The sequence below is a fragment of the Chiloscyllium punctatum genome, chromosome 24 (assembly GCF_047496795.1).
Source record: "Chiloscyllium punctatum isolate Juve2018m chromosome 24, sChiPun1.3, whole genome shotgun sequence".
In the NCBI taxonomy this organism is placed as follows: domain Eukaryota; kingdom Metazoa; phylum Chordata; class Chondrichthyes; order Orectolobiformes; family Hemiscylliidae; genus Chiloscyllium; species Chiloscyllium punctatum.
In genome coordinates, this window is record NC_092762.1 from 71,502,353 (window position 1) to 71,526,472 (window position 24,120).

The 24,120-nt window shown below is 40.7% G+C and overlaps 1 protein-coding gene across 7 annotated transcripts in view; it reads right to left on the bottom strand.

The window, feature by feature from the left end:
• Positions 1-2,437: 2,437 nt before the first annotated feature.
• Positions 2,438-24,120, bottom strand: part of cbarpb (CACN subunit beta associated regulatory protein b) — a 199,607-nt gene continuing 177,924 nt past the window's right edge. For all 7 annotated transcript variants that reach the window (XM_072594166.1, XM_072594162.1, XM_072594163.1 and 4 more), the window contains one exon: positions 2,438-4,754. In XM_072594166.1, coding sequence (XP_072450267.1) covers positions 3,476-4,754 — 1,279 coding nt within the window. In that variant the 3' untranslated portion in view covers positions 2,438-3,475. The remainder of the gene's footprint in view (positions 4,755-24,120) is intronic.

Genomic DNA, 24,120 nt, shown 5'->3' on the forward strand with positions numbered 1-24,120 from the left:
TGCTGCTGGACCTGTTGAGTTTCTTCAGCAATTTTGGTTCTTGTTTCAGATCTTCAACATCTGCAATTCTTTGTTTTCTTCACAACCATAACAATTTTAAAACTATTGCATTTGAATGTATGTCACAATTTTTAATGGCTTTCCATCCTTAAAAGACTTCAAGTACTGATGTAAATAAAATGTCCAATTAAAAAGGAAATGCTTGCATTAAATCATATCTTCTAATGTAGGCAGAATGTCTCGAGATGTTTTACCATTTAATTATTTTTATAAATATTCGTTATAAAGACAAAGTTATTTTACAACAATAGCATTGATAAGTAAAATGATGGTTGTGTTGAAGATTGAACATGCGTATTCAAGTGATAGTGCATAAACCATATCGTTTTTCTTGTCTTATTCTTGTCATTGGAACTCTCCAAACAGAATAATAGCTTGTTATTCTGCTGTCACATTCATTACAAGGTGTTTCAATGTTTGTGGCTCCTATTGATAGATACATTGATATGCAAATTGACCATCTGGTCTCAACCAACAGCGCTGTGAACCACAGATTGAATAAAAATAACTATGTACATGGGGGTGTATCAAAGATAATAATTCACTTCCTAACGAAGAATATTTTACTCTGAAGATGTGATGAATGTAAAATTTGCATGTTGGACTCTAGCCCTTCCTTCCTTCCTTGCACTGTGAAATACTAAATATTGCCCAAGCTTTTAGGTTATTTTTGACCAGCCTTGAGAACTCTTTAATAATGGTTGGTTTAAAGCTGTTAATGCCGTTTGGAGATCTCTTATTTTTTGTATATAGGGCTCTGTATTTCTAAATTTGTTATTGTTGCATCCACTTTACATCCACAAAACAATGACCATCCATAGTAATACAGAACTTTCCCTTGCCCCAATGATAATGAAAATTGGTCTTCAAATCTTCCATTGTGCACAATTATAAATGGATCTTGTATCCTTTTTAATCTCAATCATTCCCAAAGTACTACATTGCTGTTTTCATGGTGTGTGACACACACCTGAAGCAAAGAGTTCAATGTAGATTTGAGAACACAAATAATAGGGGTCTGATTAATCAAGGTTCCACTGTATTGAAGTTTCCACAATATTGTTTTTCAAGCCATATTTGATCTCTAAAATGTATGGACTAATTATATGGGTATTGTGTTTACACACGTTAAGTATTAATAATTGAAAGCAAACATGAGTTTAGAATAGATAATTGATGATATTTACTGATGAACATGAAACATGTTCCTATGATATCCTTTGCTCTGTTAACAAGTACATTACACCATTTATTTAAAAAGAATAATGGCATTGTTTAATGAATTATACAAAATGCTGGGTGGAAATTAAGCCAAATAAAGACATAGTCATATAAAGTATTAGAAACAAAATGATAGTAGTAGATTTAAATAACAGTCATTTGTAACAAAAAAAATATAAGTAGTGACACATAATATCAATATTATATTTCAATGCCAATTAATTGTAATCCTCATAGGACGGACTGATGTAACTCTTTGTTTCTGAGTGATCACCAATCAATCAGCCACCAGGTTCTCCAATTTAGAACAAACTAGTTATTTTTGAAGGACAATAGTAGAAAAGTAGCTCAACAGTTTTAACATGGAATACAGGACCACAGTTGAGACTTGGAACAGTGTAGCAATGGTAAAAACCACATGGTAACTACAGTGTGTACTTTCCAAGAAAGAGACAACATCTTCACTTTGGTGATAAATAAATGAAAGGCCTCACTATACGTCTTCACTAAATACTGCTTTGTGACAAAATCTGCAGTGATAGGAATGTTTAATCAGATAAATCCAGCTGAACCAGGATATAGCTTCTGACATACTTTTGAAATGGAGAACAAACATTATACAAACATTACACACTTTTGAAATGGAAAACAAACATTATACTAGGCAGTTAGAAAAATTATTGAGATTGCAAACTTTGTTCAAAATGCTCAGACAAAAAAAAATGCACAAAACTGGCTGAGGGAATATGTTCAGCTACGGGCCTTCAGAAGCGTTATGGACAGAGAAAGACAGAAAAAGAGTGAGAGAGAAAAGGAATAACAGAATCTCCTTTCACACAAAACCTTTCATACATCTCTTTCTCATCTGATGCGTCATCTGTTGCTGTGCGTCATAAGGTAATAAAATGACTCATATCAGAGTGTTTCTTATGGGCACAGGTTCATCTGCAGAATTGGTGTAGTTATTTCTCCTGTACATTAGGTCTTGGCTCCACACTTCCACCCCCACCCTCCAAATCCCCCTCAAACCCCATGCTTCATCTGGCAGCAACACAAGTTACAACCAACTCACACAAAAAACTTTGAATGAGAAAAGAATTTATTTATTTTAACATGAAAAGCAGAAGAAACCCAATGAAATGTTTATTCAGGGCTTTTTTTTACAGTTAAGTTAAACAAAAAAAATAGAAACAGGAAAAATGTCTTTGTAAGAATTTCTTTGTGACTCATAATACCACATACATATTTTATAAAACTATTTTATATAATTAATCAAACCTATGAATATAGCATTAAGACATAACATAGATACCTAGTTACTGGCATATGTATTAACCACCGTGTGTGAATTTTCAGTGCAAAGTGATTGGTGTTTAACCAATCTCGTAAAAGCCTTTGGAAATAAGATATCTAAAAGAATTAAATTAAAATAAGAAAAAAATGTCCATTTATTGCGCCTAGCCCATATTTGATACAAAATAGCACTGTTTGTGTTTAACAATAGCACTACAACAGACATTTCTACATTTGAGAAAATGTGCACATATTGTTTAATGCATTTAGGAATGAGCTTGCTAATTCACAAACCATGACACGAAAATTCTGATTACAACTTAACAACTTCACAGAAATTGAAAGTCTAGGGGTCAAAATTATATTTTATAAAAATCCAAAAAGGCTTCAAAAAATCTAAGTTACTTGCACTGATGATAATGTTATGATGTAAGTTGTAATTGTTGAGGAATTTTTAATGATATTCTTAAGAATAAAAAGTATGCATGCAAACCAGCAATGCAGCCAACTCTCAGAACAGGAAGCTTTTGGTGTACTACGCTATTCATCTAGGGTTGTTTTTTTTTGTTCACTGTTAAAAACACTAAAGGGTATTTTGGAAATACAGAAACAAAATAACAGCCAAACAATCTGACTCTAAAACTTTCCCCAGGTCACCAGTACTACTCTTTTATTCGTAAACAAAAGCAAAGGTATTCTTCTAATAAAACATTTAAATATACTAGGGATTAAAGCTCCAAAAACATCTAATCATTCTTTAATGGGAAACAAAATGAAGCATGTAGTGTAGTATAGCAGCAAACATTCGTGGTGTGTTTCTCTGGAGGGTCTAAGGCTAGCATCAATGACAGAATTTTAAAAAATCAAATTGAGAATCACCCTTCTTCCACAAAGAAAAAGGCTAAACAGGGCTGTGATCTGGTGAAGCATGTGTGACAGTTACTACTACACAATCAACACTCTCCTTTGACTTCTTGAGATTCGTATACAGCCTGTCTTCGATGCTCGTCGTTAATTTGTCTATGGGATCGGTCCCTATCATTTGAGGTCCATATGCAAAGTCCGTGGGTCTATTTGTCTCCGTGAAGCCACTGATTTGACCTAAAGACTGCGGGAAGTCTGTTGGGTCTGGTTGTTCGGTTTGGTCGATGGCATTTCCTTGCTCGGCTGTCTCTTCCTCAATGATTTGGATTCTTGCTTCAGGATCAACACCGGTTGTTTCTGAGCCTGACGGTTCAGCCTCTGAGTGTCTGGACGTGGGTGATTTGATGTGTTCCTGGCCGCTCTCACTTGGCTCTTCATCCGTGGCGCTGATAATGCGTGGTAAGGTGCTCTGATATCGATGGTCCAGGGGATAATTCACACTGTCGCCTCTACGGAGGGGGTTTCGGTGACGTTCCAGTGCAGGCGGGTAGCGGATCCCTGGGTCACTGTATTGCTTGGTCCTTTGCCATTGCTTACGGAGATGGATACGAGACCGGTGCTTGGACTTCAGTGGAGAATCATCAAATTGAGGGTCATGTCGGAGAAATGCATTGAATAAGGCATCGGATTTCTCATCAATACTGTAATCCCGTCTGTGCAAGTAGTCTCTAGTGACAAACATTTGGCCATAGGGTGACCAGTCAATCGGTTCACCCCCCACTGCCCCCTCTTCCTCGAACTCCTCACTCAAGGGTTTTGCATCATAGCTTTCAAAGACAGTCCCTTTGCGCCCAGAACTTGTGAAGAACCTTCTCTTCTCTGACGCAGTTGTGTCCTGCGTCCCGCGTTCACCGCCACCCTTGGGGATTCTCTCTTCCAGCGGTCTGCTGGGGGCCTCGATCGAGGCGTAACCACTGTCCATCTGCAGCAACTTCCTGGTGCTGGTCTCACTGTCGCTGCCCCGCTCCGACTCCACGCTGTCCTGTTTCGGCCGCTTGCCGCCAGTGGTCTCCTCAAGATCATCCGCTTCATCCGCCGTGTCCTGGGAGAAGGTACTGAGCAGGCCACCCACTGAGCACACGCTCTCGGCATCACTTCGCTCCGAGTCCTTGTCGTTGCTGCTCTGGTCTGATGATATGTAAAGTTCGAGAGAAGCTCGAAGGTTCCAGATATCTCGGCAGATCCTCTGCTGATCTGAGCTCTCCCTCCTTTCAGTACTTTCACTCCCGTTCGGCAGATTCTCTGCCGCATCTAACCTGAAAGAAAACCAAGCTTATCTCAGGAAAATGTGGGAGACAGCAGCACAGCATTTACAAAACTTAACTTCTACATTGCTTGGTTCGTCACTATTAGCACCATTAGCTTCCTACTTCGAGCAGGTAGATTCATTCAGTGGATGTGATGGTTGACCTTGCCAACTCACATTCGGGTTTGAGCTGTTAGAATAAATAAATTACTGCCTGTTCACTCATTTCTAACCAGTGGGTTGTGTAGTCTCAAATCCTTCTCAAATGACAAGGGCTTTTTTTTTCATAGCCCTGACACTGTGGTGTCTGTCCACATATAAGAACACACCAGCTTCATTTTAGGGGGAAAATGACCACAGAATGGGGGGAAAGGGACACAACATTCTCGCTAATAAACTTCATTGATATAAGTATATGCCCTATAGTTGATGCAATGCCAGAATGAAATTGCTTAGAATGTCCAGGTAAGAAATGACACTAAAACGTTATAATGAATGTCTGATTGAGTTAAGACTCAGGCTTTAATCTTTCACCTTTGGGCTGGAACAAGATAACTACAAAGTTCTGTTATAGGTCAGAGTACATTTTAAATTATTATTCTAGTTGCTCAGACACCCTATACCTAATGATGCCATTATCTTTTCCCCTATTTAAATCAATTCCTTTATTAATGGAATGGAATTGTTTGTGACAGCAACATTTTCAATTTAACTGGCATCAAGGATAAAATTAGCTAACCATGCATTGTTAGCAAAGAACATCATGGGATATAGTTTCTCCATAGCAACAGTCAGTGGGAAGGAAGGTTGATTGTTCCTATCCTTCCTCCCGCACATTCTCAGTGGGAATTTGGACAAATCTCATTAGAAGGAAAATTGTTCTGAACTGAATACACTCATTCATGTTCCTCAAACCAGAAATAATTCTTGCAGCATTCAGCTAATGCTCCAGTCTCCTGGCAGGAGATATTAAACTTGTTAACTTAGCTATGAATATTAAAGCCATTATAGTTACAGGATGAAATAGTTAATTTTCAATTTGCACTTCCTGACAAATAGCTCAGGTTAAGGTTAGAAACACTGGCTCGTGCATACTGGACTGGAATTAATGTCAGTGATGATGACCTTAGCTGGAGAGCCTGTGGAAACCCCACTGTGATTACTTCCAGGAGGACCAATGAGATTTAAATTGAAATCAGGCAGCCTGCTGCCTGCCAATCAATTCTCGGGGTCTTCACGAAGAGGATCCTGTTTATCAGACTAACGTCTAAATTTGAATTAGGCATCAAAAGACATTAAGAGGTTTATAAGGGATATGTTACTTAGCACAAACACCAGTTTCCACCTTTCCCTTCTGGACCCTTTTCCTGTCTAGAAGCCAACCACCAGGGAAGAACCCAGCTCTTTAAGTCCAATGGGCATTATCTACTCTGTGGAGCTGAACTGGTTTAGCCTTAAGAGCACATGCATTTCTAATATTCACAGATCCCACCTCAGGCAGCATCCAAGGATCAAAAGAGTTGATGATTGAGGACCTGAAGAAGGGTCTTGCCTGAAACTCTTACTCTCTTGCTCCTTGGATGCTCCTTGACCTCTGTGCCTTTTCCAGCACCACATTTTATCAACTCTGATTTCTCCAGCATCTGCAGTCCCCATTGTCTCCTGGCTAATCAGAGGTTGACAGCACTTTAGATCCAGTGGTGCCACCAGGAATGGTTGTACCGCAGGAGATCCGAGAGAAGAAATGTTACTGCAGTTCTTGGAATCCAAGTGAGCAAAGGCCTCACTGTGCTGTAAGTGAGCTGGGATGGGTGGTTGCCTTAAAAGATGCTGAGGATGGCATCCCTCCATTGGACATAAGCTGTCTAAGAGGTTGAAGGAGGGCTCATTAAGGTAAACTTATCAGCTTTGCCAACAACGGGTGCTTTCCTTCCACACTGCAGGATGAGGCTTCTAAGTTGCCTCTTAAGAATTCCAGTTAGCCTCAGAGTAAGAGTGCTGACTTAGACCTTTCCATTGGAGCTAATCTTGAAAATTGGAAATGTGATAGAATCTCCACCCTGTTCTTTCCCTCTTGATTACATGTCACTCTACTCCAACCCCCACCCACACCCCCTTCCACTCAACCTGTATCCAAGTCTGTTCCTGTGGGGAGCCTTAAATTCTTCCCACTGTAAGGCCATATTATTTAGGAGCAAAACTAGGCCATTTAACCCATCAAATCTGCTCTGCCATTGATAAACCTGAAAGGTTACTTTCCTGTCTTTTCCTCACAACCCTTGATTCCCTTCCTGATTAAAAATGTCTACCTTAGCCTTGAATATACTTAATGACCGAGCTTCAACAGCCCTCTGTGCAAATGTATTCCACAGATGCACTACTCTCTGAGAGAAGAAATTCATTCTCATCTCCATCTTAAATGTGTGCCTCCTTGTTCTGAGATCATGTCCTCTTGTAGACTCTCTCACAAGAGTAAACAACTTTTCAGCACCTATCATGTCTTGGGGAATTTAGCAAGGCCAATTCACCTGATCTGCACATCTTTGGACTGCAGGAGGAAACCCACACAGACACGGGGAGAATGTGCAAACACCACACAGACAGTTGCCTGAGGCTGGAATCAAACCTGGGACCCTAGTGCTATGAAGCAGCAGTGCTAACCACTGAGCCATCATGCCACAATAAGTTTGCCTGTTGCTCTTCTTGTACAAAACTGAATACGGTTTCAGTGAAGTGAAGTGAGTTCAATATAGCTTTCACACAAACCTTGCATTAAAAGAGGTTTTTGTTTACTTAAAGGATGGGTTGAAAAGTGGCCAAAACAATGAACCAATGACAAGTAAAGAGATTGATAAGTTATAAAAAAGGGTCATGTTATGATGATCGGTGTCAGGATAGGTTAAAAAAAGTTGGCTGAATGACAGAAAACAGTGAGTCATGGTAAACAGACAGGAGTATGGTAGATACTGGTATTCCCCAAGGGGTTTTGTCAGCACCACTGCTTTTCTTTTGTTGCATATAGAACAGAGGAAAGTTTCAAAAGGTGCTAATGATACTTGACTTGAAGGACTTGGAAATGTTGGGGAAATTATCAACTGGAACAAAATATAGTTGGCTAAGAGAATGGGGAGACAAGAGGCAAATATAATTTAACAGGGAGAAATGTAACGTGCTGCATCTTGCCAGAAGCATATAGAGAGTCAGTTTATTTGAAGGTGACAGGATATATTGAGAAAATTCTTAGCTGATTATAAATAATTTTGGCCTTTATACACAGAGATATTGGGTAGGAAAGCAGCAAAGTTAAGCTGAACCTTTATAAAGTTTGGGGAGGTCACAAGTAGAATGCTGCATCCACGTCTGGGCACCACACTGAGGAAAGAAATAAGTATCCTTGAGAGAAAATAGAATAGATTTACCAGCTTAGCTCCAGGTATTGGAGGTTTTTCTTAAAGGGTAGGTTGGCAAAGCCAGGATTATGCCCGAAACGTCAATTCTCCTGCTCCTCAGATACTGTCTGACCTGCTATGCTTTTCCAGCGCCACATTTTTGACTCTGATCTCCAGCATCTGCAGTCCTCAATTTCTCTTAGTCATTATAACCTTAAAGCTAGGATTGCTCTCATTTCACCAAATGAGAACTATGGGAGGTTTGAGTGAGGTGCATAAGAGTATGACTGGGTTTTCTTAGGGTAGACAGTGAAAACCTGTGTTCCTTTATCTGATGGTAGAAGGTTGAGGGGATACAGATATAAAGTTTTGGAAAGAGATGCACAAGCTTTGAAGGAGAACTTTTTTATGCAGTGAGTGGTAGTAATATAGAACTCACTGCATTTGAAAGTCTGGGGTCAGAGATGATCAATGGTTTGAAAAGGAAACTGGATCAAACCTCAATTGAAATAAGCCTGCAGGAATACAGAGATAGATCAGGGAATGCAGCTGATCCATTCATCTAGAGAAAGCAGCATTGACTTAATGGGCTGAATATCTCCTTCTGTGCTGTAATTAACTCCAGGGCACTGTGGAATGAAGTACTTGAATTCATTTTTCTGTACCAGTTTCTGATACTGAAGTTAATGTCCTCATTTATGATTTCACTGTCCATGTGTATTATTAGTAGAAACAAAACTTTGATATGATCAGAATATTTTTAGAAGGTCACACATCACTCTGGAGTAAAATAAAAGATATTACACCCCCATACCACCTTAGACATCTCATATCTCACATTGTAAGCCTCTATAATGAACTTGCACCTAACTAATTATTTGATAATAATTGCTCAAGCATAGAAGTGTCTAATTGTCAATCTATGTCTGAGAATTGAATCTACTAGAATTGGTCATCTATTGCCTTTGGCTTTTGTGAATTCTTGTTTACATAGCACTGGTTTCAAAACATTGAAAGATTGAACTGCACAGATGTAAGCTTGGACATGTAGAGTTGCTACAACTAGCTCCAGTTCTCAACAGTTCATTGATGTAAACGTCCACCCAGACCAACAAGGTTAATTCAGGCGGTGACTAAAATCATGTGGCATTGGCATGTCAGAGTGGGTGCAGGGAAACCAACAACAAACCTGCATCCATTTCCTCCCCACATACTATTCATACACATTTTACAGACAAAACTTTTGATTCCTTTTAAGGCTGCATTATGATCATATCAATTAAGGGGAAGTGAGTTCTGATTAAATAAAAGTGTATTGTACATACATTAACATTTGGGATCTGTATTTTAATATAGGTGTATATGCATTTTGATCAATCCTGTAAAGGTTTTGTTTTGAAAGGTCAGAAAGTCTTTTTGTACATGATTTAAATATGCGAATGGGACAAAATCTTTCATAGAACCGTAGCAAAAGTGATGGTTCCCTTCTGTGTTGTAAAGGTACATGATTTTAATTATGGAAATCTGAATCTATATATCTAAATAATCAACTTTTTCACGCAGAGGGTGGTACGTGTATGGAATGAGCTGCCAGAGGAAGTGGTGGAGGTTGGTACAATTGCAACATTTAAAAGGCATCTGGATGGATATATGAATAGGAAGGGTTTGGAGGGATATGAACTGGGTGCTGCCAGGTGGGAGTAGATTGGGTTGGGATATCTGGTCGGCATGGACAAATTGGACTGAAGGTTCTGTTTCTGTGCTGAACATCCCTATGACTCTATGCAATTTCTAAGAAAGCATGTGACTTCAATCAAGTACAGGACAGGACAAACTGGATAAAATATTTGTGCTGCTGAGTTTACAACAGACCAGAGGTCATTTGTTTAGTCTTTGACTTCAGTTCAGAAGAATCAGGAGTTCCGTTCAAAAAGAAGAACAATCTCCTCCTAGCAAGGGAAGCAACTTTTCAGGTCAGGACAGCCAGTCACCCTGGTAGGGGTGTTTTAGCACGTGAAGTACCCAGTTTGTGACTGTACAGAAACTGAAAAGAGGTTTAGCCTGTCGGACTTATGAAAGGCTCTTGCCAGCAGACTCTAAAAGCAATCATAAAATTATCACAATAGTCCGAGCAAAAGAAACTGGGAAGAGAAAGTGAAGTAAGTAAGTAAAGAGTTGAGTTAGGAATGATATTTATCTAAGACTCAATATATGTAAAAGGTTAATGTTGGGAAATAGGTTGAAACTTTGTTTTATGGTTTGTGTTAAGATCTTTCTGTCATATATCGCTTTGTTTGACTTGTTTCCTTTTGTATAATGGATTGATGTTCTGTTGTTAAGGAATATCTGCAGCCACTTATGAGATGTTTTAATGACTACATTGCCCAATAATCAACTGCAAAAATGAAACACAAGATCCATTAAGCCAGGATTTTCTGGGATCAGACTTGTACACAGTATTATGTGGTAGTGGAGGCCTGTGACCAGTGGAGTGCTGGGTTCACTACTTTTCATCATTTATTTCAATGATTTGGAGTGAACATAAAAGGTATGGTTAGTAAGTTTGCAGATGACACCAAAATTGGTGGTGTAGTGGACAGTGAAGAAGGATACCTCAGAGTACAATGGGATCTTATTCAGATGGGCTAATGGGCTGAGGAGTGGCAGATGGAGTTTAATTTAGACAAATGTGAGGTGCTGTATGTTGGAAAAGCAACCACACTGTAGGGAATTTAATATAATCTAAAAATGAGAGCAGGGCTTATACACTTAATGGTAAGGTCCTAAGGAATGTTGCTGAACAAAGAGGCCTTGAGTGCAGGGTTATAGTAGATAGGATAGTGAAGAAAGTATTTGGTATGCTGTCCTTCATTGGTCAGAGTATTGAGTATAGGAGTTGGGAGGTCATGTTGTGGCTGTACAGGACATTGGTTAGGCCATCTGTGTCCTTCCTATTAAAAGGATGTTGTGAAACTTGAAAGCATTCAGAAAAGATTTACAATGATGTTGCCAGGGTTGGAGGATTTGGGCTATAGGAAGAGGCTGAATAGGCTAGGGCTGTTTTCCCTGGAGCGTCGGAGACTGAGGGGTGACCTTATAGAGGTTTATAAAATCATGAGGGGCATGGATAGGATATATAGACAAAGTCTTTTCCTGGGGTAGGGGAGTCCAGAACTACAGGCCATAGGTTTAGGGCGAGAGGGCAAAGATATAAAAGGGACCTCATGAGCAACTTTTCCACGCAGAGTTTGGTGCGTGTATGGAATGAGCTGCCAGTGGAACTGGTGGAGGCTGGTACATTTGCAGCATTTAAACGGTATCTGGATGGTTATATAAATAGCAAGGGTTTGGAGGAATATGGGCCATGTGCTGGCAAATGGGACTAGTTTAGGTTAGGATATCTTGTTGGCATGGACGAGTTGGACTGAAGGGTCTGTTTCCATGCTGTACAGCTCTGACTCATAGATCATACAGAGTGTTCGACTGGAACTCCAACCCCTCGCAATGTACAAAGGGAGTTTTGCCAATGCAAACACACTCATTGACTGGGTTTGAGAGGAATTTAAAGACTTGAAGCTGAGTCCAGTAAGGTAAAAGTAAAACTATTTTAGCTCAGTTATGCAACTTTTTGAAGTTGCTCAAACTCCAATTAGGCCAATTTATGAATCGAACCATTCATCTAAACTAATCAATATCATCTTATATGCTTCATATGAGCTCCCTTCCACCCTATTTCTGTTATTTGGTACTGGAACATAAGTAACAAGAAACAAAAACTATGACAGCTAAGAGCTAATTCTAATTGGGTAATCTTTGTGCATGATAGCACTGAGTGGAATAGAACTAGCAGCAGCCATTAATGTGCTATTATAATTGTGACAATGATTTCAGATTACAAACTTATTTGCCTTGGCAATGTGGTTGTCAATCGGAGATAGGTTATTGCACTATTGCAAGAAGTGGCAATGAAGCATGAGTAAGTTATAACTCACAAAAATGAGTGTGTGGAACTCAAATCACATTGCATTAGAGAGAGATGTAAGAATTTAGAAGAACAATTCTCACCATGGCATCAGTCCAACATGTTAACATTATTTTTGACTGTTTTTCCCCTTCATCTCTCCACCACAGTTTTTTTTTTACCATTTGGAAAGGGAGGGGATGGAAAGATTTTTTTTATTTAAATACTGATCCCACATTCAATTAACAAGTATGATTCATGGCAAAACCAAGGTGCTCATTTTTCTCATCCATCTAAGACATTGGTTTAGTTTGTTACCAATCCAGACAAGAATCAGTGAAATTTCCTCCTGACAGGCAGCCTATAGATTTTAGCCCAACCCCATGGTTGGTTCAGAACCATTTCTAGTGCCTTATATATTGCTATATTTTCATCTTCAGATCATATATAGAAAGATTTGATGAACCTATATTTTCATTCATTTGAAGAAAGCACATATTAAAAGTAGATGAAGAGAAGAATCCTTTACAATGTGTCCAGTTGTTTCACTTTTTTCTATTCACTCGAGGGACATGACATCACTAGCTGAGCCAGCAGGTACTGTCCTTGTGGTAATGAATTATTAATGAAAAGAAATTGGTAAGGTGAAAATGTGCACTGAAAACTAGGCTCAACTGTATATTTTTCTTTTGCGTCACGTTTACAACGATGAATATGGGGTGGATTGGCATGTTCAATCTATTTTTCAAAATTTGAGTCCCCTTTCAGATTTTAATATAACACCCATTCAGTTTCAGCAAATGATTAAAAAAAAGAACAAAACCGTAAATCTTTCAATAGTCTCCAGCTCTGGGAACACAAAATACATCATTTGCAATCTCCTTCCTGCCCAGCACCTTCCTAAATAGGGTTCTACATTCACAAAGCTTGCCTACGTTGAATTAGCACAGCACAATGTACTCACCACACTCTTGGATTTTTTTGTTTAGGAATTAGCTAATATAATACTTTCCTACACAGCCAGATAAAAATTTGACTCCTTACTGGGACCTCTTGCTCTGTCACTCATGAAGCATTGAAGTGCAGCCTGTTTCAGTAGGTCAGGAGTACAGTATGAAGCCATGTAATGCACAACATATCTGCTATTAGGATGGAAGTGCACATCCTTAAATTCACAAAAGTGCTGTAACTAGCATGTGTCAATGTCATTTGTAAGCTAATTTGCTTCATGAGGTCAATTAGAGGATAATTGTTTTCAGACAGCCAGTGGACTCCAGCCTCCTCGAGGTTACAAAACATTGTCAAAAATAGCTAGCTGCCTTTCATTTCCATGAAATTGTTGTACATCTGGAGCACAAGTTGACATCCTAAGGGTGATGAGGTCCAAACAGAAGACACTCATACATAATATTCCAGTTCATTTTGAAAGTCCAGGCCTTGCCAAATATAAGTTTTCAGACACAGCTATGTACAGGTGACAATGAGGTAGATTTGATGGACTGGCAGAGTTCACTCAGAGCCTTGTACAAGGGTGACACATTTAGAGAATTCTGCTGCTGAGGTCAGTCTGCCCAACACAATTTTCTGGCCATTAGATTAATAAAGATTCTGTGGATGTGCTGACCTTGATAGCAGCCTTCCTGACGTTAGTGTCTAAAGTAGGAAGCTTTGAACTGGGAGTACTAATCCATAAATTCTACCCCAAAATAAATGAAACTCAAATCCATGTGATAGATTTTCATCTTGAGAGGTGGTATAAAGTGGGAAAAACTGCATGAGCAACTCTTTACATACTCTGCAAAACAATCAGTTACATTGAAGTCAGATGGGATATGTGAGAATTTCTACCGTAATATTCTAATAATTTATTTAACTGGTTGCTAAGTTAGATGTATTCAAATTGTCTTTAATCATTTGCACCTCCCAAAATCTCCCTCCTTTAAGTACAATTATGGTACATTGGTTGAAATTCTTTTTGGAAGTGCTTGATTGGATGAAAAAAATAGAAAATGCTTCTCATTTCCTACTGCTTACCATCAGTCAGCCTTTTAACAGGCACACAGGTCAAAAATGTTCAGAAAGACAGACAGATTCATAGATTGTCAATGGAGGCTTCTCAGTTTCATTACCACAGGACAGGAGTAGAAAACCATGTAATGCACATTCTGCTGTTAAAGTGGAGATGCACATTTTTAAATTCTCTGGACTCAGCGTGCTGTAACTAGACATGGCTCAAAATCAGTTGTAAGCTCGTTCCTCTTCAGCACATCATGAGGCCGATTAGAGGATAATTGTTTTTTTTGATCTGCTGTGGACTTCTCCCCAACGTTACAAAACATTGCTGAAAATGATTGTCTTTTGTTTCCCTGAGATTCATTGATTGACACAGCTATTTCTGAATTTCATTGACTTTATGGCGTGGTACATATTCATGTTTATGCAGTGAGTGTACAGGAGCTCAGCCTAAGCAGATGCCAAGTCTTAGTGAGGTTCCAGCCACCTAAGAGTCAGAGTGAATGTTGAGGACATGCCTGATTTGTACCATTCACTATACCTGATGACAGCAAGACCCTTTGGTGAATTCTGGCATAATAATTGCTTTCCTGCTCGGAAATGATCTGTAGTGACGCTGGGACTGTGCTGAAACTGGAAAATGTAAAAATAATTAGATGAAACTAAGGGGCTAGTTTCAATCTGCAAGGAAGCCTATGTAGAGGGGATAATGAAGATATTATGAAAAGATGTGATCCAAATAACATTTTTTAAAGGATTATGTGGACTTGTGTAAATATATTTTGAACTTTTAAACAAAGAACACTTTATTAAGGAAAACACTGAGTTTAACAACAACTATGTTACATCTGCAAGAAACAGGGAGCATGGATCGAGTCATATGTTCGAGAGAACTTTCAAAGAGAGATTACGTGACTCAGCAGGCTGATGGCATTATTGCATGTTTGAGCTCAGTCAGAGAGAATGTGACCAGCCCAGGGAGCAACAGCCCATTTCCCACTCCCTCTATTTCTTTGCAATCCCTCTCAACACACTTTTACCACTCATGGCGGATTCCTGCAGAAGACTTTTGGCATTGATCTCTTTGCCTTCAGCAAAGAAAATTCAGCCAGTTCAAACTGTTCCAGTGCTGTCAGTTTGTGTGAGCAGAACAACTTCAAAATCAGAACACCATTTAGGATAATTCATGACTTATTCTTTTTCATGAGTTTAACTAGTGTGTTGTGTTGCCACAGTCTTATCAGACCATTAGGGGCTGCTCTCTCATTAGAGAGAAGTGACTGGTGGTGATTTAACCTGAGGGCCACCAGACCTCAGGTGAGGGAAGAGGTTGAGAAGGAAAGTCCATCACGGTAAGCTCAAACTAGTGATGGGAATTGAACCCACGCTGTTGGCATCACACTGTTCTGTAAACCAACAATTTAGCCAACTGAGCTGAACCAATTCCCAATTTAACTAGTTCTTGGCAAAACAAAAACTTCACAATTACCACCACATAGTTTTTATTTGTTTTTCCTTAGACTTGTGTGTGTTAGCTTTTTCTTTACTGTTTGTTAATAATTTGTGTTTGAGTAAGTTTGTTTTTTGGTAACAAACCAGTTATTTGCTGCTGATGTAAGAAACCTTGCTCTTCACATTGAACTAGACACAGTCTAAGACCTGTATAATTGGCCATATAACCAACTTGGCTAAATTTAATTTTTGTTGTGGTCAGTGGAGGAATAGGATTACAAGAGGAAACAGTGCACCTGTTCAATCACAGTATTAGCAAAAAAAAATCATGAGCCTGTCAGGCATCTGATACAAACCTGCCGACTTTCACATTTAACAGGTCTGAGTACTGAATCATGCAAGGGATGAGTGGGTTTGTAATTCAACTTTGCCAGAAGGCAATTTATTGAAGACTTAACCCTCCATTTTGGCATTAGCTGTCAAAGCATGGATTGCCTGGGATGTTTGAAACCAACTGGGTCAACAAGAAGACAGCCCAGTGGGAATTGCTGACAAGCTTGTGAAGTTGACAGGCTTGGAAGTCTTAAAATCCTACACCAGGACAACTGTTTCTTTTCCTAAAGGAAAGGATCTTGCTCTTTGAGCCAGATGTGGGAGTATGGGGGTCACTTCTGTGACCCTTCAACTTTGATCTGCACTTCTGCTGCTCTACCTCAGAGCTCTGAAAAACAGCAAGAGAAGCTGTGTTTGCAAACACCGCCAACCGCAGGAGTGACACCAACATGAACAGAAGTAATAGCAGGAGCAGCAAACAGCAATTTTGTCTCAGCCAGATGGCTCCACCAGGCAGAGGGGATAAACACAGAGCTTCAGCTCCTTAGTACTGATTCCATGCATGTACGATTTACTAACAGAGGAATAGTTATCTTGCTATGTATGAACAATGATGCTTTAGGCAGCTCAGACTTTCTTGGTAGGTCAGGGCTGACCTCTGTCACATTTTGGGAGATTTCTTGGTCCAGCTGCGAATACATTGAGAGTTAAGGTGGTTAAGATGATGACAGCCCTGAATTTGTTTGCCTCCAAGGATCTGCTGATGACATCTTGAGGATTTTACAATGTGCTACACACAGATCTGCCTCTGAGATGTCCTGATCCCATGTTTACAAGGTCAGGTTCACTTTGCAAGCCATGAGCCATTCTCAATGCAAGGGCTCTCAGATTGCTGCATTGCCTAGATTGCCAGACTTTAGGAACTGACTATTTACACCCACATAGCTATCAAGGTGCCAGATGTTCAACCAGCAAAATTTGTCAAAGAAAACGATTCCACTGCATTAATGTGCAGCTGGTATGTAACTACTAGAAAATATTCATGATGTCTGTGTAAGGTAGCAAGAAGTAGCCATGATGCTTTCACTCTAAACCCGTCAAGTCTCTCAAAGATCATCCAAGCCTCAAACAGATATAATGGATAATTGTTTGTAGACTAAGGAGTCTCTCTATGAATAGGGTTAATGACACTGATGTACAAGAAAGGCATAACTGAAACCACATGTGCACAACAACTGTTGGACTGATGTGATTCAGGAGCATAGGCACTCATCAATATGCACCAGTACGGATCTATAAATGACAATGGTCTGCTGTATCTTGAGCATCAGAGCACAGCTGGGAGGGCTGGAGTTGGAGGAGAGGAAGCTGATAACCACTCTGAATATGAAGAAGGGGAGGACCAACAGGAAGAGGAGCTGGATGTGGCCAGTTGCTGACAGCAGCACACCTAGCTCCCAGACGTACACAAGATGGCCATGTACTGATAGGATTCAAGATTAGAGTGGCGCTGGAAAAGCATAGCAGGTCAGGCAGCATCCGAGGAGCAGGAAAATCGACGTTTCAGGCCGGAGCCCTTCATCAGGAAGGATGCAGCCAGTCTGAGGTTGTGCAGTCATGTGGCTCATCAATGCTGAAATCATTTCCCGCAACATAAAGCATTCCCACCGTCAATAATTCATCCATCCCACTGACACTCACTGGTCAGCTTCTGCTGTTATTATTACATTTATCTCAAGAGTCCTGCCCTATTGACAGACCATAGAAATGACTGGGTAATAGATACTTGAAATAAAGTTGCTAGCATAAATAAATCTTTCATTTTGACACTTTAATACATGGTCCTCTAGTGTAAACTAGCTTTTCTTTTCTTCATCCTGTTAGCTCTTCCTGTTTTGACTCCTGTGGCTTCAGTACAGCTAGGTACAGTTTGCTTGTTCCTCTGCTCTGACTGAGTGGTCAATGCTCTCTGCATATTGAACTCTGGGGACCCCCCACTGTGGACTGCCCATTTGTACTTGTGCAGCAGCAGACGTGGTCACTGGGGCAGGGATCCTAAATTTAGGGGCTCTTGCTGCATGGGGGGGGGGCAAGATGGGAGGTGTGCGAAGTTTTTGAGCAGTTCCCTCACCTCCATGTATCCATCTTCATTCTCATGGCCCACTTTCACAGCCCTGCTAGACAAGAGCTGGGGAGTGTTTCATACATAGGCGAGATGAGGCTTTCCTCCAAACTACTGAAGATGATGAACTAAGGATGTAGGTCATTCAGTGAAGGTCCATACATACTCAATTGCTCCATCCATCTGACCACTCTTTCCTTGCAGGTGGACCATCAGTACAAAGACCTAAGACACAATGGCAGTCAGAATGAAGGTAAATGTCTCCAGTCTCTCTCTGAGCATAGTCCCCTGGAAATGTTGACAGAGCCTCATACAGTCTCGGTAGTTGCTCCAGATTGGTCCTTTTGGTCGATGATCCTCCAACCTCAGCATATGCATCCAGTTGTGCAGAGTTTGGAGGGAATTATACCCTCCAGTGTGAACTCTCTGCTGCTTCCCCCATCTCCAAAACCTGCTCCTGCACAAAAGCCATGTGCAGTTCACCAGGTGACATCTACTTGCCTTAGAGGCTACATCGTTTTCTATGCATCTGAAATACTGGAAGGTGGGATGAACTGTGTGAAAGTGCTACTTCAGAGTGTGCAACCTTCTCTGAGGTCACCTGGGTCTCTTCCTACTTCAGCTCCTCCATTACTCTTTAAGAACCTGTGGGAGCTGAAAGGCATGAAAATAGATCTGCCAAGAGGAAAGGGTTCAAACTCATCATTGCACAGGCTATCATACAGATCACACCACTGCAACATAGGTTCCATTTAGCTGGGTGATATTTAACTGTGCCATCAGGTATCTAGGAGATGACAATCTCTCCATCTCCCATGGTCATGTTCTCCATCACGCCATTTACATTTTAATGTGTTGTCCTCCACAGCACTCAGAGAGTAGAATATTCAAGAGCTTCCCCCACAGCTCTTGCCTCTCCCTGGGTCTCTGTGCTCTCTTGTCCTGCAAGAAGATAAAACAGTGTTATGGATGTCAGAAATGAACGGTAATGAGATGATCGCGGATCAGCATTTGTGGAGGGTCACTGTGAGGGATGGGTATGTGATGGATACAAACTGGTGATGAAGGAGATGCCTGGTGAGAGAACAGTGGGTGCAGTAGCAAGTTACATTGGTCAGAGATAAGTTATGTTGGAGAAGATTGATGAAGATAGGTATGAATGTGACACGTCACTCACCTTCATCGTCCTGATGAGGTTGAAGGCTCCCTTTCATTTGGTATCCTTGAGCATCCTCTTGCTGTATAATTCATCAAGCAGTTCCAGCCAGGTCGGCCTTACTTCAGTGCATGGCCTCTTCCTCTAGTTTAGTGGGAACAGTATTGATTCTGGTCCCAATGGTTCACCGCTCCCAATCTGGAGATGTCTCAGAGAATTGGGTGTGGTGATGATTTTGGGGGAATGGGGTGTTGGCAGAACGATGGAGTAGCTGTCCCACATTACTACTCCACCATTACTACCACCAGTATCCTGAATATTGTAACATGGTGGCCATTTTGACTCCCACCAGGGTCTGAGGCTTGAAGATTCAGTTTCAGTTTGTGATCAAGGCTATCTACTAAGATTGATCAGAAAATCCAGAAGTGGGATCCAATTCCATAGTTGAGGTAAGACGCATCAGAAAAGCCCATGCCATATGCTCCCTTATCAGTGCTAGTGGGTCATTCAGGTAAAATTCTGCCCAAACTTTCTCGCACTCTCAATTCTACTTGTGTCTTAAACTGCTGTATGAATGGCAAGTTGATCATATTTAGGTTATAATTAGATGTATTAATAAAGTTATCAATTTAGAATTATTCTTTTTGTTTTCTAGTGTGTGACAATGAAATAAATCAGCACAGTATGAAGTGAGAAATAGATTTATAAAGGGTGTATTCATAGATCTAAGGAACAACTATAAATATTTCAGTACAAGAAATTAGTTTCAAGTGCATCAGTTTTTTAAAATTTAGCCAGTCATCATTCATTTTACACACAGTGATGTTCTGCACAGCACTGAGATAACTGATAAGCTAATCTGTTTTTGCTGATGTCGGTTGAGGGGTGAATATTGACTTGGAAACCAGGAGAATGTCTTTCTCTGAAATGTACACTGTGCAATTGCCAACAGCAGATTTATTAGAAGTTGCATCATTTTGAGCACCCACAACAGACTCAGTTTGATAAAGTAAGCAGGAGAGGGTTGGAGGGTTTAAACATTAAAATCGCATAACCAACCCCATCTGGTGCTTCCCATGTACCTACATCCATATTTATAGTGGCAGTTTGTGTGGTGTGTTTGTATCCCATTCTTGAGAGAAAGTGAGGACTGCAGATGCTGGAGATCAGAGCTGAAAATGTGTTGCTGGAAAAGCGCAGCAGGTCAGGCAGCATCCAAGGAGCAGGAGAATCGACGTTTCGGGCATGAGCCCTTCTTCGGGCTCATGCCCGAAACGTCGATTCTCCTGCTCCTTGGATGCTGCCTGACCTGCTGCGCTTTTCCAGCAACACATTTTCAGCTCTCATTCTTGAGAGACTGGACAGCTAAGTTCAAAGTAATGTTTAAATCTGTCTTCTGCTGTGCTTTTGGTCTGGTTGTCCCTGGATCTGGGAAACTCAACAGCTAAATGGAGATGGGAACCTGGATTCTGCAGGGCATGTGCTTTTAAAACATTCCTCTCTGCTCTCAAGCATACATCTGTCAACTTCAATCTCTCCACCACAGTTGGTTATTTTACTTCTCACCGTGCCCCATTAAATAAGGCGACCTGGGGAATTTCTCTGAAATCTGGCTGGCTTAGGTCATGGATTTCTATTCCAGAAGGAGTTACTTTTATTAAAGGAGCATTAACAATTTGCTATTTTGCTATAACTATCTTCTAACAGATTGCACTTTGCATTGCTAACTATCTGGTCCCTGCCAAGCTCAAAGCAGAATTAAATAGAAGCACGTGGTCCTGCCAATAAATTTGTCAAAATCCTCATCTTCCCAAAAGTTTTGGATTTCTCATCCACAACTAGATCCACTCTCTCCTTCCCTGCAAATATCAGGGCCAACGATTCACAGCATGAAATGTGTGATGAAACTTAATCATATGGAGGAGGAATAGCCTAGAGGATGGTATAGATTAGATTAGATTCCCTACAATATGGAAACAGGCCCTTCGGCCCAACAAGTCCACACTGACCCTCTGAAGGGTAATCCACCCAGACCCATTTCCCTCTGACTAATGCACCTAACACTATGGGCAATTTAGCATGGCCAATTCACCTGACCCGCACATCTTTGGACTGTGGGAGGAAACCGGAGCAAACCCACGCAGACACGGGGAGAATGTGCAAACTCCACACAGACAGTCGCCTGAGGCTGGAATCGAACCTGGGACCCTGGTGCTGTGAGGCAGCAGTGCTAGCCACCGTGCCACCCAGAAATCATTTGTTGAGTTGCTACGAGCCAGATGGCATACTCTTGCTCCTAGTTCTTATTAGATTAAATTACTTACAGTGTGGAAACAGGCCCTTCGGCCCAACCAGTCCACACCAACCCGTCAAAGCGTTACCCACCCAGACCCATTCCCCTAACACTACGGGCAATTTAGCATGGCCAATTCACCTAACTCGTACATTTTTGGATTGTGGGAGGAAACCCTCACAGACACAGGGAGAATGTGCAAACTCCACACAGAGTCGCCTGAGGTGGGAATTGAACCCAGGTCTCTGGCACTGTGAGGCAGCAGTGCTAACCACCGTGCCACCGTATACTTGGAGGTTAAAGAGATTCTAGAGGTTAGATGTGAGATAAGATCAATAATAATTTTTGCTCGTATTCTTTCCAGAGGTGCAAGAGAAGTGACCAAAATACTTTCCCCAAATATGGGAAAGTATACTAAAATCTTAGTTAGACACATACTCTAATGAGATCCAGGAGTTACTGAGAGTTAAAGAAGTGTCAGGAAAGAGAAATTTGGCCTCTTGCACTTACTTTTAAAAGTGAAGCATATAAAGTCATTCTTTCAAATCTGGGAGCAAGAGTAAGGTTGCAAATGTATACAGATGATAAAAAACAACTAAAGGTGAAGTCTTCACAGATACAAGTGAGACATGAAGGAACTGGGGAGATGAACTTTGCAGAGTTGGGAGGACTGTGGATTCACTTCTGACAAATCCAATTTTTGATGGTGGAGGAATGGTGGGGGCTTTATGGTGGTGAAACATGGTTCTGACATGAGGGATATCCAAACTCAGCTGGGCCACTCAATTTAAGTGCTAAGTTCCAATGGATCCCCGTCTTAGTTGTTATGATGACGTAACCCAGAGCGCACAGAATGATGGAATAGAACGGCATGTAGGATCGGAGTGAAAGTAAGACATGAGCCATCTGAAACAATTCTCTACTGTACTGCTATGTGCGACAGGCATAAGCTAGAAAAATGGCAGCATTTAGTTGTGCAGTTTCAAAAAGATTATCATTGTGTCATGATGATATGCTTGGTTGGGTTTCAAATGCTAGAATTGTCTGATCAAGGGTTTCTGAGTCTACAGTTTCACAGCTTCACAGGGTCTTTGATGTGGTCTGATTAAAGGTGGTTTGTTCTCATAAGATATTAACACTTGAAGAGATTTAAAGATGTCAAAATGTAGAAAATAGATGCAGAAATAGGCCAAATGGCCATTTGATTCACTCCATCATTCATAATGATCATGGCTAATCATCTAACTCAGCATCCTGTTCCTGTTTCTCCTCATAGATCCCTTTAGTCCTAAGAACTATACATAACTCCTTCTTGAAAAAAAATTCAACACTTTGGCCTCTCTCTTGTTTGATTTTATCATCTTCACATAGCTCCTGAGGTCTACCCATGATGGATGCAGGTTGAGTGACTTTGTAGGTGTCATGGAGGGTTTAATGGGCCATGGAAGGGGAGTCAAGGGCCATGGAGAGCATGTGGCATTATTGTGGTGTGAACTTGAGTTGGCACGGAATTTAAAAGAGGGCAATGGGGTTTGGATTGGTTGAATGAACTGGGATGGAGGTGGCCAGGTGCATTTAGTGGTAGCAAGGTAAAATGGGGGTAGCTGAAGGGGTGTGAGAATTGTAGGCTGGAGGACCTAACAACTTGCACAACAACCAAGTCAAAATCATAGAGATCTGAGGTAGACCTTCTAAATAGCCCATCTTGGTACCTGTCCAACCCCATGGCAGCTAGGCTTTGCTTCTGGGGTTAACAGGAGTGAATCTATCCTATACCTGCTTGATCCAGGGTACTTTTTAACAAGGTTGGGTCTGATAAGTTGAACAAATACCCAACTTGAGCGAGCCAAAATCCAGCCCTCCGTTTTTTAAGTGCCATGGAAATTCTTGAATTCAATATTATGTCGTGCAACATGGAGGATATTTGTGAAGCACATTATAACCTCCCCTTGTATATAATTTAAAGACCCCTGCAGTTACTTGAGATTTCTCAGACAGCCTCACTCATGCTGAGTTCATATCAGTTCATATGAACTTCAGAAAGTTCATGCCAATATATCCTCCACTGTCTCACAACACTATGAAAACTCACACAATTTTTAATGGCAGAATGGTAGTAAAGTTTAAGTCAGTGTTTAGCCTGGGGAGTTAAATAATGTTCTATTTCCCAGTGGATACACTCCCCCCAAGTGGATAACTGAAAATGTTCAATGATGCTACCAAACCTGAGTTACTTCCCAGAAAGCACTTGCCCCTACATCAAGTATAAAAGGAGACGTGGGATCTACCCAGTTGGAAGAGACTATGAGATCATAGTTGGTATGAATCAACTGCTATGTTTTGCTATAGAGCATCTAGAAAACTCTTGTAGCACAGTGGTAATGTCCCTACCTCTAGACCAGGAGGCCCAGGTTCAAGTCCCATTTGCTGCAAAGGTGTCTGATTAATATTGTTGATTAGAAAATAATATTCTTTGCTGTGAATCCAAGCTACCTGCCTCAAAACTATAGAATTAATCAACTGTTGCACCATTTTATCAATATGGATAAGCCATGTTTACATTCCTGAACTATGTCTGGTTCAAAGAATTCCAAGCATTCACATTTCTTTGTGCACTGGTTCAGGTTGCCAGTGGGCAGGCTATGCTCAGTTTGGTA